General features: G+C 42.4%; 1 protein-coding gene across 10 annotated transcripts in view; it reads left to right on the top strand.

The window, feature by feature from the left end:
• The window catches only part of TP53BP1 (tumor protein p53 binding protein 1), a 131,831-nt gene that overhangs the window by 10,744 nt on the left and 104,125 nt on the right, over positions 1 to 16,962 (top strand). For 6 of the 10 annotated variants that reach the window (XR_012414858.1, XM_065547850.1, XM_005559333.5 and 3 more), the window contains exons 1-4: positions 9,064 to 9,183; positions 9,759 to 9,943; positions 10,130 to 10,223; positions 10,471 to 10,555. Coding sequence is in view for 8 of the 10 variants with exons in the window: in XM_065547850.1 (XP_065403922.1) it covers positions 9,177 to 9,183; positions 9,759 to 9,943; positions 10,130 to 10,223; positions 10,471 to 10,555 (371 nt within the window). In the remaining 2 variants the exon portion in view is untranslated. Of the gene's footprint in view, positions 1 to 4,677; positions 4,815 to 9,063; positions 9,184 to 9,758; positions 9,944 to 10,129; positions 10,224 to 10,464; positions 10,556 to 16,962 lie in introns of those variants that run through there. The other 4 variants (XM_015452725.4, XM_073995663.1, XM_005559336.5 and 1 more) reach the window with 3 other exon arrangements.

Genomic DNA, 16,962 nt, shown 5'->3' with positions numbered 1-16,962 from the left:
GACCATGAGTGACTCTCTGGAGTGATGAAAGTGTTCTATATATTGATTGATATGTAGGTTTCATGGCTGCATACATTGGTCAGAGCTCATCAAATTACTGGCCAAGGACAGTGGCCTATGCCTGTGATCCCAGCATTTTGGGAGGTCAAGGTGGGAGGATTGCTTGAGCCCAAAAGTTCAAGACCTGCCTGGGCAACATAGTGAAACCCCATCTCTACAAAAGAAAGAAAAATTAGCCAGGTGTGGTGGTGCATGCCTGTAGTTCCAGCCCCAGGGAGACAGCTGGGAGATCACTTCAGCCCAGGAGCTGAGCCCAGGAGTTCAAGGCTGTGGTGAGCTGTGATCGAGCCATTGCACTCTAGCCTGGGCCACAGAGCAAGACCCTGTCTCTTAAAAAAAAAAAAAAAATTACACAATTAAGAGCTATGGATTTCACTGTATTTAAATTTTTCCTCAAAAAAATCAGTCACTAAAAATAAAAAACAAAATGAAAGACACAAGCCTAACTATTGAATTGGTAGTATAGTTTTAAATGATTTTACAATACAGTAATTTAACTTTATACATATGTATGTTTTTTAGACAGACTGTCACTGTCACCCAGGCTGGTGTGCAGGGGCATGATTACTGCTCACTGCAGACCTGACCTCCTGAGCTCAAGTGATCCTCCTGCATTGGCCTCCCAAAGTTCTGGGATGTGAGCCACCATGCCTGGCCTGTTCATTTTCGTTGGGTGTGTTGATGATGTTCTTATGTTTACAATATTCTCTTTTATTTTATTTTATTTTATTTTATTTCTTTGAGACAAGAGTCTCACTCTGTTGCCCAGGCTGGAGTGCAGTGGCGTGATCTCTGCTCACTGCAACCTCTGCCTCCCAGGTTCAAGCGATTCTCTTGCCTCAGCCTCCCAAGTAACTGGGACTACTGGTGCCCACCACCATGCCTGGCTAATTTTTGCGTTTTTTTTTTTTTTGAGACGGAGTCTCGCTCTGTCGCCCAGGCTGGAGTGCAGTGGCGCGATCTCAGCTCACTGCAAGCTCCGCCCCCTGGGTTCACGCCATTCTCCTGCCTCAGCCCACCACCATGCCTGGCTAATTTTTTTGTATTTTTAGTAGAGACTGGGTCTCACCATGTTAGCCAGGATGGTCTCGATCTCCTGACCTCGTGATATGCCTGCCTCGGCCTCCCAAAGTGCTGGGATTACAGGCGTGAGCCACCACGCCGGGCCTAATTTTTGTATTTTTAGTAGAGATGAGGTTTCACGATGTTGGCCAGGCTGGTCTTAAACTCCTGACCTCAGGTGGTCCACCCACCTCAGCCTCCCAAAGTGCTGGGATTATAAGTGTGACCCACCAAGCCTGGCCTAAAATATTCTCTACATTTTAGACACAGAAGTATTTATGAATAAAATTATATGATGTCTGGGATTTGTTTAGAAATCAGTTTGGAGGAAGTGGGTGGATATAGATGAAATAAGATTGAGCATTTGTTGGAAAAAATAAAAGAAAAACAACAAAAGAAGATTGAGCATTTGTTGATAATTGTTGAAGGTGGATTATATAAGTACATAGCTTTTAAATTTTTCTCTATTAATAAAAAAATAGTCTCTTCAAGCTTTTTGTTATAAGCAACCAGAAGGGCGAAGTTGCCATCAACTGAGATGGGGAAGGCTGCAGGTGGAGTAGGCTTGGTGGAAGAGATGAGTTCAATTTTAAGCATGTTGAATTTGAGATGTCAATTGGACATCAAAATGAAGATATTGAATAGGCAGCTAGATACATGAATTTGTAATTTGAGAGAGAGGTGTGGGTCAAAGATATAGTTAGGAGTCATTGGCATATAGATTGTATTTATAGCAATGTGACTGGATAAAATCAAGAAAGGCGTGAGAGTAAATAGAACTTAGAACATAGTAAGTGCTCAAGAAGTATTCATTATAACCACGACTAAAATTCTTTCAATTTCTGTCTCACAATGCCTACAGAACTTTTATTGTATCTTGTACTATCATTATTTGTATGTCTTATCTCCTTCCTAGATTGTAAATTCTTTGAAGCTAGAAACTAGATATTATTCATCCTTATACACTGCTCTCTCTCCACCACCACCATGGAGCCAAAATGGTACCTTGCATTTAAGTGAATTGAAATTAATAAATGCACTTGAGTTTGTGAAGACACTTTTGGTCAGTTTTATGGGTTTTCTGACTTGCTCTGACTTTGGGTTCTTGAGACTCTGTGTGATGTGCTTATATGTGAGTAGAGTCAAGATGCATTACTGTTATTCTTGCCACTAGTTAGTTAGCACACTAGCTCTGTACAGCCCAGATCAGCCTTTGAGACCTAGCTCTACTGAAGACACTACAGAAGGGATATGCTCAGAGTAGAGTGGGAAAGGGCAATCATGACACAGGAAGTAGGATCCAAGAGTAGGCACTGTGTTCATGCAATGTTACTTTTACTTTATTTTTTTTTTATTTTTTTTTATTTTTTTTTTGAGACGGAGTCTCACGCTGTTGCCCAGGCTGGAGTGCAGTGGCGCAATCTCGGCTCACTGCAAGCTCCGCCTCCCGGGTTCCCGCCATTCTCCTGCCTCAGCCTCCTGAGTAGCCGGGACTACAGGCGCCCGCCACCGCGCCCGGCTAATTTTTTGTATTTTTAGTAGAGACGGGGTTTCACTGTGGTCTCGATCTCCTGACCTTGTGATCCGCCCGCCTCGGCCTCCCAAAGTGCTGGGATTACAGGCTTGAGCCACCGCGCCCGGCCTACTTTTACTTTATTATTTATTTATTGTTTTAAATTTTATTTTAGGTTCAGGGGTACATGTGCAGGTTTGTTAAATAGGTAAGTTGCGTTATCACGGTGTTTGGTGTACAGATTATTTTGCCACCCAGGTAACAAGCATAGTAACTGATAGATAGTTTTTGATTCTCACCCTCCTCCCCCCTCCCCCCTTAAGTAGGCCCCAGAGTCTGTTGTTCCCTTCTTTGTACGTAGACATTACTTTATGTACACACACTACCTCAGAATATGAGTAACCATTTCATAGCTCAGCCACTAGGACACAGTGGTGTCCTTGACCACTGAAGTCTTCTCTTATATTCTTTTTATATTTCTCAGCCCCAGAACATAAAAACTCCTTTCTTCCTATTGAAACTTAAGAGTTTAGGAATAACTGCTTTTTGTTTGTTTGTTTGTTTTTGTTGTTGTTTTTTAATTTGCAAAATGAACTTTTCTCACCTACCACCCTGGGTCTGATTTCTGGCAGTTTCCATAGTCTCTAAATATATTCCTTCTCTTGTCCTCATGCTGTTCCTATGTTAGGTACAGGTTAACTTTTCTTTAGTTTTGCTTAGTACCAAACTGCCCAGCTCCAATCTTGGATAATTTAGTACCACTCTCTTTCTTTATTTTTTATTTAATAACCACAGTATAATTATCAAGATCAGGAAAATAACATTGATTTGTTACTAATCTACAGACTTTATTCAGATATCAACAGTGCTCCCATTAGAATTATTTATAGAAGAAGGGAAACCAAGTTCTTGTCCAGGATTCAGTTCTGCATCATCTGTTGCATATAATGGTTTTGTCTTTGTAGTCTTCTCAAATCTAGAACATTTCTTGAGACTTTCATTGTCATTCTTGACCTTGGCAGCACTTCTCTCTCTCTCTCTCTTTCTCTCTCTTTGGAGAATAGGGGCCGTTTATCTGTAGAGCACACATTAATGTGGGTTTATCTGATATTTTCTCATGATCAGATTCAGGTTATACGTTTTTGGCAGGAATACAATTAAAGTGTGATATATCCTCACAGCATCATATCAAGTGACACAGATAGCTTTTTGTCCCCTTACTGGTATATTAACTGAGATTAGTTGGTTGAGTTGGTGAATATCAGGGTTCTTCACTGCAAATTTACCACTTTTCTCTTTGTAATAATTCAGTACATTTTAGGGAGATACTTTGAGATCGTGTATATACCCTCTTTCACCATATTATGAGTTTTAGGATTAATGATATTTATTTTGAATCATCTTTATTGTGAAATATAGCACATATAAAGTGAATAAAATAAAATATAAATGTACAAATTTATGAATTATAAATGGTATACCTGTGTAATGCCTCTGGTAATAAAAAATAGAACATTTCCAAGCACCTCACATGCCTTTTAATGAATTACAACCCGACTGTTCCCTATAAAATTAACCATACATTCTGACTTTTATTGCAATCCTGTTATTACAATTTTTTATGATCTAAGTATGCGTCTTTAAATATTAAAGTTTAGTCTCATTGAAAAACTTGTTTACTGTAGTAAAATACACATAAATGTACCATTATAATCATTTTTAAGTGTATGGTTCAATGGCATTAAGTACATTTACATTGTTGTGCAACAATTACCACCATCCATCTCCAGAACTTTTTCATCTTCCCAAACTAAAGCTCTGTAAATCATTAAACAATAAATTCCCTTTCCTCTCTCCTCCTAGCTCCTGGCAGCCACCATTCTACTTTCTCTCTTTCTGAATTTGCTTACTCTAGGTACCTCATATAAATAGAATCGCACAATATTTGTTCTTTTGTGTCTGGCTTATTTCACTTAGCATAACGTTTTCAAGGTTCATCTGTGTTGAGCATGTTTGTATCACTCTCAATTTTTATTCTATAGTACTGGCTTCCAGGAAGTTAGGAATTGGAAAGAAAGCTGAGATGGTGGAGGAGAGCCAGGATTTATCAAGTCACAGGATGAATTTTGAGGAGGGAATGGCAACAGCATCAGACACTACAGACGTCAAAGATAATGAGGTAATTTGTTGTTGTTGTTTTTTGAGACACAGTCTTGCTCTGTAGCCCAGGCTGGAGTGCAGTGGCGCGATCTCGGCTCACTGCAGCCTCCGCCTCCCAGGTTCAAGTGATTCTTCCACTTCAGCCTCCTGAGTAGCTGGGAATACAGGTGCACACCACCGTTGTATTGTTAGTAGAGACAGGGGTGTTCATCATGCTGGCCAGGCTAGTCTTGAACTCCTGAGCTCAAGCAATCAGCCTCCCTTGGCTTCCCAAAGTACTGGGATTACTTGAGCTACCGCGCCTGGCTGATAATGAGGTAATTTGACAAGAAAATTTTAGAACCAGTTATTAGCATGTTTTGAGTAACTACTTTGTGTCTGGCATTAGATTTAGGGAGGTTGAAGCCAGACTGCAAACAGAGAGAAGTAGAGTGGACAGGAGATGCTACTTGGATGTGAAGATTTGATTATCCTATACAAAGAGGGGAGAGGCTGGGCGCCATGGCTCATGCCTGTAATCCCAGCACTTTGGGAGGCCGTGGCGGGCAGATCACCTGAGGCCAGGAGTTTGAGACCAGCTTGACCAACATGGAGACACCCTGTCTCTACTAAAAATACAAAATTAGCTGGGTGTGGTGGTGCATGCCTGTAATCCCAGCTACTCAGGAGGCTGAGGCAGGAGAATCACTTGAACCCAGGAGGCGGGGTTGCGGTGAGCAGAGATTGCACCATTGCACTGCAGCCTGGGCAAGAAGAGTGAAACTCCGTCTCAAAAAAAAAAAAAAAAAAGGAATATATGATTGTTTTCCTATCATTAAATTTGGCACTTGTCAAGTCTCCTCAGTAGAGTACTCTGTCACTGACCTCCAAAACTATGAGTTTCCATAAGATCATGAAGCAACTTTAAAGGTTGGTGGAATACCTGTGAGGGAAGAATAAGGTGGCTAGGGTTCTTTTGCTAGAAGTCTTTGAGGAGGCTTCAGAAAAATACAAACTAAGTCAAATAGCATTTAGATTTGTTGTTTGATTGTTTGACATTTATTACAGAATTATAGGACCAAATGAGATGATCCCAACTTAATGACATCTATTTGGGTTTTAAAGATAGCAGTTAAAGACAATATGAGAGGAAATGACTTTAAATTATATAATAAAGGATTTAGGTTAGAAGATTAGGATTAGAAGAAAAATTTCTGACAATGAGGTTTGTTAAACTTTAAAGCAAGTTAACATAAGATCTGTTGAGTCTTCTTCTCTGGGAGGGTTTTAGAGGTAGGTTAGATTTCTCTGTCTAAGGTGGTTTAGAAAAAGATGTTACCTGTAGATAGGTAAATGTGCTGTTGGTCCTTTGCAGTCTAGGAGTCAATAAAGGCCTTTGACTCATCTAGCTGCATTCAGTCACAGCTTCCATGGGCAACCATTCTGCCTGTAGTTTCTGTTTTTTCTGGATAATTTAATGATTAAGTTAATTGCCACACTGCCTAACAAGGAATTAATAGTTTTTCTTAACAGTTTTTTTTTAAGGCTCTTGTTTAGTAATGCGAATGGCTCACTCATGTATTTATCTATTTATTTTTAGTGAGGTTGAGGTTTTTAGGTTTTTATCTTTATTTTATTATTATTATTTTTTTGAGACGGGGTCTTGCTGTGTTGCCCAGGCTGGAGTGCAGTGGCGTGATCTTGGCTCACTGCAAGCTCCGCCTCCTGGGTTCACGCCATTCTCCTGCTTCAGCCTCCTGAGTAGCTGGGACTACAGGCACCCACCACCACGCATGACTAATTTTTTGTATTTTTAGTAGAGATGGGGTTTCACCCTGTTAGCCAGGGTGGTCTTGAACTCCTGACCTTGTGATCTGCCCGCCTCGGCCTCCCAAAGTGCTGGGATTACAGGCGTGAACCACCACGCCTGGCCTTTTTTTTTTTTTTTTTGAGATGGAGTCTCGCTCTGTTGCCCCAGCTGGAGTGCAGTGGCGCGATCTTGGCTCACTGTAACCTCCATCTCCAGGGTTCAAGCAATTCTCCTGCCTCAGCCTCCTGAGTAGCTGGGACTACAGGAGCCCACCACCACGCCCAGCTGATTTTTTGTATTTTTAGTAGAGGCGGGGTTTCACCGTGTTAGCCAGGATGGTCTGGATCTCCTGACCTTGTGATCTGCCCGCCTCGTCCTCCCAAAGTGCTGGGATTACAGGTGGGAGCCACTGTGCCTGGCGGTTTTTAGGTTTTTATTATTGTTGTTTGTTTCAGACAGGATCTCACTCTCTTGTTCAGGCTGGAGCACAGTGTTCCAGTCTTGGCTCATTGCTACCTCTGCCTCCTAGTTCAGGGGATGCTCTCACCTCAGCCTCCTGAGTAGCTGGGACTACAGGCACATGCCACCACACCCAGCTAATTTTTTTTTTCCGCATATTTTGTAGAGATGGGGTTTTGCCATGTTGCCCAGGCTGGTCTCAAATTCCTGGGCTCAAGCAATCCACCTGCCTCTGCCTCCCAAAGGGCTGGGATTACAGGTGTAAGCCACTGCACCAGCCATTTTGAGTTCTGACAAACCAACTTGTCAAGTAATCAAAGAGATCTGTTTGTGTCTCACTTGGGGAGGAAGCAGAAGCAGGCTAGAGAAAAAAAGCAAAAAAAATGGTGACTTTGGGGGATTTTTATGGGACTCAAGGTCATGATTTACTCATAACAGGACCTGGTTGGTTGTGCCTTCTCAAATAGAGCAGATGAACTCACTTTGTCCATCTAGTGTAGTTAGTATTGATCTAACCTGGTCTTTAAGTATTAGATTTGTTTAGTCACTGGTCTTCTGCAGCTTTAGGAGTGGAGTATGAAAACAGTCAATTATAAATGATTTTAAGATTAAGAAGTGAGATGCGTCTCTGTGTGGTCCATTTCATTTTAGCTCCACTAATAAAACATTCTGGGGACCATAATTATATTCCAGTTATAGCAGTAATAGATTCTAGATTTTTCAGGACAGTTTCAAGGAGTCAGTCTTTTGTTCCCGTAAGTAACATGTATTCAGACAACATGCCTTGATTTTGGTTTGGAGAATATGATCACTGTAATTTATAGCAGCAGTGAGAAGATTGGTAGGAAGCTCTACTTCAGCTATGCCTATATCAAGTACTGAATAGGGCATTTATGGAAATGGAGAATCATGGTTGGGCTGTGCTGAAATAAATCTGAGCCTGGGGTAGAAAGAGAAAACTGCCTCCCATTGAATGCCTACTGTGTATATGTTTGGCACTGTGCTAGGTGCTCTCCCTATTGACAGCTGCTCTGGCTAGACTTATATCCTGGGTCCAACTGCCACTTAAATAACATACCCCCACCCATCAACAACAACAACAAAAAAACAAACACATATGCCTCATGGGGCTTAGTTCATTAAGACTCGTCACAGCTGCCACACCCTCTTTAAGACCCTGGCACCATAATTACGATAATAGAATCTCTGGGCTTGGAGCTATCTTTGAGGGCATCTAGTTAGAAGGAGTGGCAGCTGTTCTCTTTACCATGGAGTTTGAGAATGACACTGCTCAATTCTCTCAATGGGAGGTGCAAAATATGTCTGGGGCTGTAGTCTCTGTAGGCAGTCCCATAAAAGATAAGGCAACGATAAACAAATGTGAAGCTTGAAATACGTCCTAGGCTGAAAAGGGCAATGGGAAGAAATACGGCTTACTGGAGCCCTCATACAATGTAAAAACAAACAAAAACTAAAAACGCCCTGGCAGAGACGTAATGTCAGGCCCCTGGATTCAGGGTAGAGGCCCACAAAAGGGATCCTCATTGACACAGGTTAACCCCGTGTCAAAGAAGAGTCTCTTCGCTTCGTTTCAGCAGCTCTGAAATACTGGCCATCCTCAAGCCGCTTCTTCTTTGCCCTGTTATGAGAAAGCTGGGAAACTCTCTCCTTTTGCAGGAAAGAGGGTGACGGACCGGATTAAGGGGCATGGGACGAGAAAAAGCAGGTAGAGGTTCTGAAATGTCTGAGTAGTGGTAAATGCAATCGTCCTGGAAGCAGGGGAAGGTATTTCACGCCCTCTCAAGGTCCCTTCGGTTCAAGGATACCGTCATTCTCCGGCTCTACTAAAGGGGAGGGCCTGCAACGTCCATGCTGCCATGGAAACGCGCCGCCGTGTTCCTTTTTCTTACGTGGGGCGGGGCACTCTGCCTCAGCTACCTATCATCCACGGGAGTTCTTGAGTGGCGGGCAGCGGCAGCGAATGGACGATCCGATATTGTATGACGTGACGGGAAAGGGGGAGTTCGCGGCCGGTGGCGGCGGTGGCGACAGCGGCGACCTGGGGATCGATCTGGAGGGACTTGGGGAGCGTGCAGAGACCTCTAGCTCGAGCGCGAGGGACCTCCCGCTGGGATGCCTGGTACTGTTTGGAGAGAAATGGGAGTGCAGTGGGCTCTGAAGGCCTGGATTTCGGGTCTGAAAGGATGGCTGACCGGAGGGGGCGGGGTGGCAAGCATGGCGGCGGTGACGGGGAAGGGGTTGGAGGGCCTTAAGGAGGGGGTGGGGAAATGGTAGCTAAGAAGGCTTGGTGGTCGTGAGGAAAGCTGAAAGGCTGTGGGGCCTCTGGCGAACAGATTTTAGAAAACAGGCTTTTGGGGGGCGGTAGAGGCGCCAGAAGGACGTCGCGGCGGGGGGGATGGAAAAAGGGGCGGGGAGAGAAGAGGTTAGGAAGGAGGGGAAAGGGTGTCTACGAGAAGGTGATGAAAAAGAGAGAGGGAGGAATAGGAAGGCTTACTGTAAGTAACGAGGAACGGGGACTTGGTAAGCATAATAGGAAAGTGCTTGCAGCAATTATAAATATAATATTCTAATTGGAGGAGTCCTGAACTGGTCCCGTTTCCCAGCTCTTGTACTTCCGCCCCATTATTTAGGTTTAGACTGCGTGAGCAAGGCTAGTAGGTTACACGGAACTGATCTTTTGTTATTCCATTCCAGGGGAGCAGATGGACCCTACTGGAAGTCAGTTGGATTCAGATTTCTCTCAGCAAGATACTCCTTGCCTGATAATTGAAGATTCTCAGCCTGAAAGCCAGGTTCTAGAAGATGATTCTGGTTCTCACTTCAGTATGCTATCTCGACACCTTCCTAATCTTCAGACGCACAAAGAAAATCCTGTATTGGTGAGTGATACCTTGTTTGAAAATGATTGAGCCGATTTTTTTAAAAAACCAAAAACAACCAGCAAACGTAAGTATTTAGAAGATCATTATCTTCTCAATAAAGTTGATTGGAAAAATTGTTCACAGTAGGTTTCATTTTGAACTATTTAATATATAATGGGGATATTTTGTATGTGTATTTTCTAGGATGTTGTGTCCAATCCTGAACAAACAGCTGGAGAAGAACGAGGAGACAGTAATAGTGGGTTCAATGAACATTTGAAAGAAAACAAGGTTGCAGGTGAGATGTTTAAAGCTATTGGTCCCCTTTGCATTTTTTGGATGCTCTTTTTGGAGCTGGGTGAATTTAAACTTTATGTGGTTGTGTTGAATGTATGTAAGGAAGCCTACTGGGGTATCTGCATAGTAGTCACTCAAAAGTTGATGTGCTGGTGTCACTGATTAGATTGGTATTGTCTATATTCCTGATTTTGTATTAAAGTTTGGTGGTAAATGTCTTTGTGCTAATATCCAGTAATTTTTTTCAGACCCTGTGGATTCTTCTAACTTGGACACATGTGGTTCCATCAGTCAGGTCATTGAGCAGTTACCTCAGCCAAACAGGACAAGCAGGTATACAGTGTTTGAAGGGGTTTATTTAAGTGTATTATCGAATTTATTCTTTTATCTGTACCTGTTGCCTGATCCCAAGGATAAAAGGATTAATCTTTTTCTTGTGGATTAGGAAGTGGGACTTGAGGGTTGTATTAGACAGTATTGTATTAGTACTGATAGCTGGAAACTCTTTTGTGATGGTAATAACAATTTTTATACTTACATTATTCAAATCATGATCTGTCTTGTGCATGTGAAACAAAATAAACTTTCCTTCTAGTAGAAAAAAATTACTGAAAAGTATTTAGGGGCCAGAAAAAAAATTATTGAAAAGTATTTAAGATTATGGCTCATGCCTATAATCCCAGCCCTTCGAGAGGCCAAGGCCAATGGATCACTTGAGGTCAGGAGTTTGAGACCAGCCTGGCCAACATGGTGAAACCCCATCTCTACTAAAAACACAAAAATTAGCTGGGCCTGGTGGCGCATGCCTGTAATCCCAGCTATTCAGGAGGCTGAGGCAGGAGAATCGCTTGAACTTGGGAGGTGGAGGTTGCAGTGAGCTGGGATTGTGCCACTGTACTTCAGCCTGAGTGACAGAGCGAGACTGTCTCAGAAAAAAAAAAAAAAATTTAGGAGTATTTTCAGAACTATCAGGCACGTTTTCCATCTATCAACCGAAGTAACCCACCAGTTTTAGATCTAGAATGTTTAATTCATACCCTAAACAGGATTCAATTTTTACCGTGTCTTATGCATATCTTTATAGTATCCATTTTTTGAGTTTATCCTCTGTGTTAGGTCCTATATTGGACATTTGGCATATAGTATGATGTTATTTAATCCTATTCTTAAAGCAGCTGTACAATGAAGACATTGTTATTACTTCCGTCTTATACAGGGGAAAATTGATGGGCATAGAAATTAGATAACTTGCTCTAGAGTACATTGCTAGTAAATGACAGAGCTGGGCTTTGAACCTGGTCCTTATGACTCTAATGTTTCCTCTTTCTTTCTAACTAGTCAGTGCTTCTCAGTCTTCTGTCCCAATACTTCTAAGGTCCAAGGAGAAAGTAGAGAACATCAGGAGTTTTGGGGTGGTAGAAAGGGGAGGTGGTTAGAGAGGAGAATGTTAGCTCGAGATGGTTAAAGACTATCGTCGTTTCTTAAAACGAAATGGTTTTTGGCTGGGCACAGTGGCTCATGCCTGTAATCCCAGCACTTTAGGAGGCTCAGGCAAGAGGATCACTTGAGCCCAGGAGTTTGAGATCAGCCTGGGCAGCCTAGTGAGACGTTGTCTCTACAGAAGGAAAAAAAAAGGGGCTGGGTGCGGTAGCTCACACCTGTAATCCCAGCACTTCAGGAGGCTGAGGTGGGCAGATCACCTGAGGTTAGGAGTTTGATACCAGTCTGGACAACATGGTGAAACCCAGTCTCTATTAAAAATACAAAAATTAGCTAGGTGTGGTGGTGGGTACCTGTAATACCAGCCACTCAGGAGGCTGAGGCAGGAGAATCACTTGAACCTGGGAAGCAGAGGTTGCAGTGAGCCAAGATCGCGCCTTTGCACTCCAGCCTGGGCGACAGAGCGAGACTCTGTCTCAAAATAAAATAAAATAAAATACTAAAAAAAAAATTAGCAGGGCATGATGGTGCATGCCTGTAGCTCCACCTATTCAGGAGGCTGAGATAGAAGGATCATTTGAGCCTGGAGGATTGAGGCTGCAGTGAGCCATGATTGTGCCACTGCACTCCAGCCTGGTTGACAGAATGAGACCCTGTCTCAAAAAGAAAAGCTTTTTTGGAGGTGTGTTTTATTTTACAGTCTATGTTTGTTTGTACGTATTTTTTTTTCCTTGCAAATCAAGTAAAATAAATGCTGTAGAACAACCTGCAAACCGATGGGCTCATTGTGGCCTGCAGAAGTGTTTTATTTGGGCTACATAGGTGGTAAAATGTTAATATATTTGAATTAATTGATAGAATTTTAAAATGGGGAAATTTCTCATAAAGCTTAGAGTTCTAGCTTTTGGCATTTCTCGTCTCTATTGGCAACAGTTGGCTGGAGTTATGAGTAGCAGTCAACCTCTGCTTATATGGAGCATTAGTGCTATGATTTGCCATAGTCACTAAATTCACTATTGTACTTGGACACTGAGGCCAGGTGTTCTTTTGTTGTTTATCATAGTGCTTGTGCTTTTGTTCTTACACCCAGCTGCTTCACTCATCTATGTTACCTTGCTTTGATTTCTGTGGGCATTTAAGGTTATGGTACCTCTTTAGGAACACGTGCCAGGCTTATCTATGTTTTTGTGGCTCAGCATCCTGGTTTGAGCCAGTGGGGACAGGAAGTATGCACATCCCTCATTGTGAATGAAGCAGTGCTATTTGAGAAGTTTCATGCTACTTCTTCTCATGTTAAATAAATGTGCAGGCACTGTAGCATGTGCTTTAAAGGGGCTTTTGCCATTGAGGAGGTTATAATTTAATAGGAGAGACATGTTAAATGAGTCATTACATCAATAGCTATTCCATTACCACTGTGATCATTGCAAAGAGGAGAAAATATATATATAACCTAATCTGAAGGATAAGGGAGCACCTCTTTGTGGAATACAATCTACACAATAAATATGAATTTGATAGGCATAGTTGAAGGGCTTGGGAGGGCATAGTTGAAGGGCTGCAGATTTCTATGTGCAGTATGCAAGGAGGAGCTTTCCAGACAGAAAGAACTGTGTGTGCATAGGCCATGAAGCTGGAAAGAATTTGGAGTTGATTCCGAAAGAATAAAATCCCTTCAAAACTCTTTTTTTTTTTGAGACGGAGTCCCACTCTTGTTCCCCAGGCTGGAGTGCAATGGTGTGACCTTGGGTCACTGCAACCTCTGCCTCCCAGGTTCAAGTGACTCTCTTGCCTCAGTCTTCTGAGTAGCTGGGATTACAGGTGCCCACCACCACTGCCAGCTAATGTTTGTGTTTTTAGTAGAGATGGGGTTTCCCCATGTTGGCCAGGCTGGTCTTGAACTCTTGACCTCAAGTGATCCACTTGCCTCAGTCTTCCAAAGTGCTGGGATTACAGGTGTGAGCCACCTTGCCTGGCCAAATCCACCAAATTTATTCACATTTCCTGTTTTACTTGTGTGTGTGTGTGTGTGTGTGTGTGTGTGTGTGTGCGCGTGCGCACGCGCGCATGTGTGTATTAAGTTGTACATAGTTTTATCACCCGTGTAGGTTTGTGTGTGCACCACTACAGTCAAGATACAGTTCTAACACCGCAAGGATGCTTATTGTTGCCCTTTTATAGCCACACCTACCTCCCTCTTTTGCACCCAAACCCCTGGCAACCATTAATCCATTCTTCATGTATAAATGTCATTTCAAAATATTATGTAAAATGGGATCATACAGTCTGTAACCTTCAGTGATGGGCTTTTTTTTTTTTTTTTTGAGGCAGAGCCTCACTCTGTTGCCCAGGTTGGAGTGCAGTGGCAAGGTCATGGTTAGTGCAGCCTCCACCTCCTGGACTCAAGCAATCCTCCCGTCTCAGCCTCGCAAGTAGCTGAGATGACAGGCACATGCCACCACACCCAGCTAATTTTTTAACTTTTTGTAGAGATGGGGTTTTGCTGTATTGCCCAGGCTGGTCTCCAACGCCTGGGCTCAAACGATCCTCCTGTCTCATCCTCCCGGAGTGCAGGGATTACAGGCATGAGCCACCATGCCCATCCCTGGGATTGGCTTTTCAATCAGCATAACTTTTGGAGATCCATCCATGTGTTTGCATGTATCAATAGTTCATTTTTATTGCTGAGTAGTCTTCCATGCCATGGATGTACCACAGTTTGTTTAACCATTCGTCAATTGAAGGACATCTGGGTTTTTTTTTTCTTGTTTTTGACTACTATGAAGAAGCTGTTATAAACATTTATGAACAGGTTTTTCTTTTCTTTTTTCTTTCTTTTTTTTTTTTTTTTTTTTTTTGAGGTGGAGTCTTGCTCTGTCACCCAGGCTGGAATGCAATCTCAGCTCACTGCAACGTCTACTCCCGGGTTTAAGTGATTCTTCAGCCTCAGCATCCCGAGTAGCTGGGACTACAGCTGCACATTACCACGCCTGGCTAATTTTTGTATTTTTAGTAGAGACGGGATTTTACCATATTGACCAGACTGGTCTTGAACTCCTGACCTCAGGTGATCTGCCTGCCTCGGCCTCCCAAAGTGCTGGGATTATAGGTGTGAGTCACTGCGCCTGGCCATATGTACAGGTTTTTCTGTGAACGTAAGTCTTCATTTCACTAGGATAAATGCCCAGATTTTCAATTGCTGGGTCATGGTAGTTGCATGTTTGTTTTTTTAAGAAGCTGCCAAACTTTTCTAGAGTGGCCGTACTGTTTTATAGTCCCACCAGCAATGTATGAGTGATCTAATTTTTTTTCATCCTCACTGGCATTTGGTGTTTTCACTATTTTTTATTTTAGCCATTACAAGCCTGTGGTGATACCTCATTGTTGTTTCAATTTGCATTTCCCTAATGGCTAATGATGGTGAGGATCTTTTCACGTGCTTACTTGCTGCCTGTCATTTTCTTCAGGGAAATGTCTGTTCATATTTTTTGCCCATTTTGGGCAAATTGGATTTTTTTTTTACTGTTGTGTTTTGAGAGTTCTTTATATATTCTAGATACTACTCTTTTGTAGAATATGTATTTTGCAAATATTTTCTCCCACTCTATCCTTTCTTTTCATAGGGTTTTTCATGGAGCAATTTTTAATTTTGGTGAGAGCTGTTAAATATTTTTAACAGAATAATATAAGTCATTTACTTTAAAAAGGGCTTATAGTCTGGGCGCAGTGGCTCAGGCCTATAATTTCAGCACTTTGGGAGGCCAAGGCAGGTAGATCACTTGAGCTCGGGAGTTTGAGACCAGCTTGGGCAATATGGTGAAATCCTGTCTTTACCAAAAATACAAAAAATTAGCTGGGGCAGGGTGGCACACATCTGTGGTTCCAGCTACTCAGGAGGCTGAGGTGGGAGGATCGCTTAAGCTTGGGAAGCAGAGGTTGCAGTGAGCCGTGATCGCACCACTGCACTCTAGCCTGGGTGGCATAGTGAGACCCTGCCTCAAAAATAAATGAATAAATAAGTATAATAAAAAGGGCTTATAATGAAAAGCAGAGAGTCCTTCCTCACCCTTGCTCCCTTTTCACAAAGGCAACTCTCTTTAACTGTTTATGGTTTTACTTCTTTGGGAGGTTATCTTCCTACCTCTAATACTATTATAAAACTATAAATGTGTTTTATATGTAAAGTAATACTTTTGTATTGTCGTTTCTTGCTTTATCAGATTAAGACAGTTGAGTTCTGATAATGAAAGATGGGATAACTCAGCAACACCCTCCCAATTTTTTTGTTTTGGTTTGTTTTGTTTTAAGACCGAGTTTCGCTCTTGTTGCCCAGGCAGGAGTGCAATGGCATGATCTCGGCTCACTGCAACCTCCGCCTCCCAGGTTCAAGCGATTCTTCTGCCTCAGCCTCCCAAGTAGCTGGGATTACAGGCGTGCACCACCATGTCCGGCTAATTTTGTATTTTTAGTAAAGCTGGGGTTTCTCCATGTTGGTCAGGCGGGTCTTGAACTCCTGACCTCAGGTGATCCACCCCGCTCGGCCTCCCAAAGTGCTGGGATTACAGGCGTGAGCAACCGCACCCGCCCTCCCAATTTTTTTTTTTGTTGTTTTCACCCTCTGAATTTTTGATGATAATTATTTTAATTCTTCTACTGGCTCCGTTTATACCTCTAAATAATATATTTAAACCTTTGTTTTCTCTTTCCATCAACTTTAGACGGTGGAGAAAAGTTTAACTTCAATACTGTTTTTTATCTTAATCTGGATTATTTCATCTTTTTCTGATTCATCTAATGGTTCTACAAAATTTTTTTGAGTATTTTCTGTTTTGTTTTTTGAGATGGAGTCTTGCTTTGTTGCCCAGGCTGGAGTGTAGTGGCACCATCTCGGCTCACTGCAACCTCCACCTCCTGGGTTTAAGCGATTCTTGTCCCTTAGCCTCCCTAGTAGCTGGGATTACAGGCGAGTGCCACCAGGCCTGGCTGATTTTTGTATTTTTAGTAGAGATGGGGTTTCACCATGTTGGCCAGGCTGATCTTGAACTCCTGACCTCAATTGATCTGCCCATCTCGGCCTCCCAAAGTGCTTTCTATTGAGTATTTTGTGTGTGCCAGGTGTTCTTGGATTTTGGGGATACAAAGTGATTAGAAGAAATAAAAATCCAAGACCGTAATGTAGCTTACATTCTTATGTAGGGTATAGCAATATATGATAAATAAGTAAAATATGTAGTATGTTAGATGCTGATAAGGGCTGAAGAGATTAATATAGCAGGGAAGGAGAGAGGAAGCAACAAAAG

Source organism: Macaca fascicularis, chromosome 7 (assembly GCF_037993035.2).
Source record: "Macaca fascicularis isolate 582-1 chromosome 7, T2T-MFA8v1.1".
Lineage (NCBI taxonomy): Eukaryota > Metazoa > Chordata > Mammalia > Primates > Cercopithecidae > Macaca > Macaca fascicularis.
The sequence above is the reverse complement of the archived record's forward strand: the minus strand, read 5'-3'. Positions and strand labels throughout refer to the sequence as shown.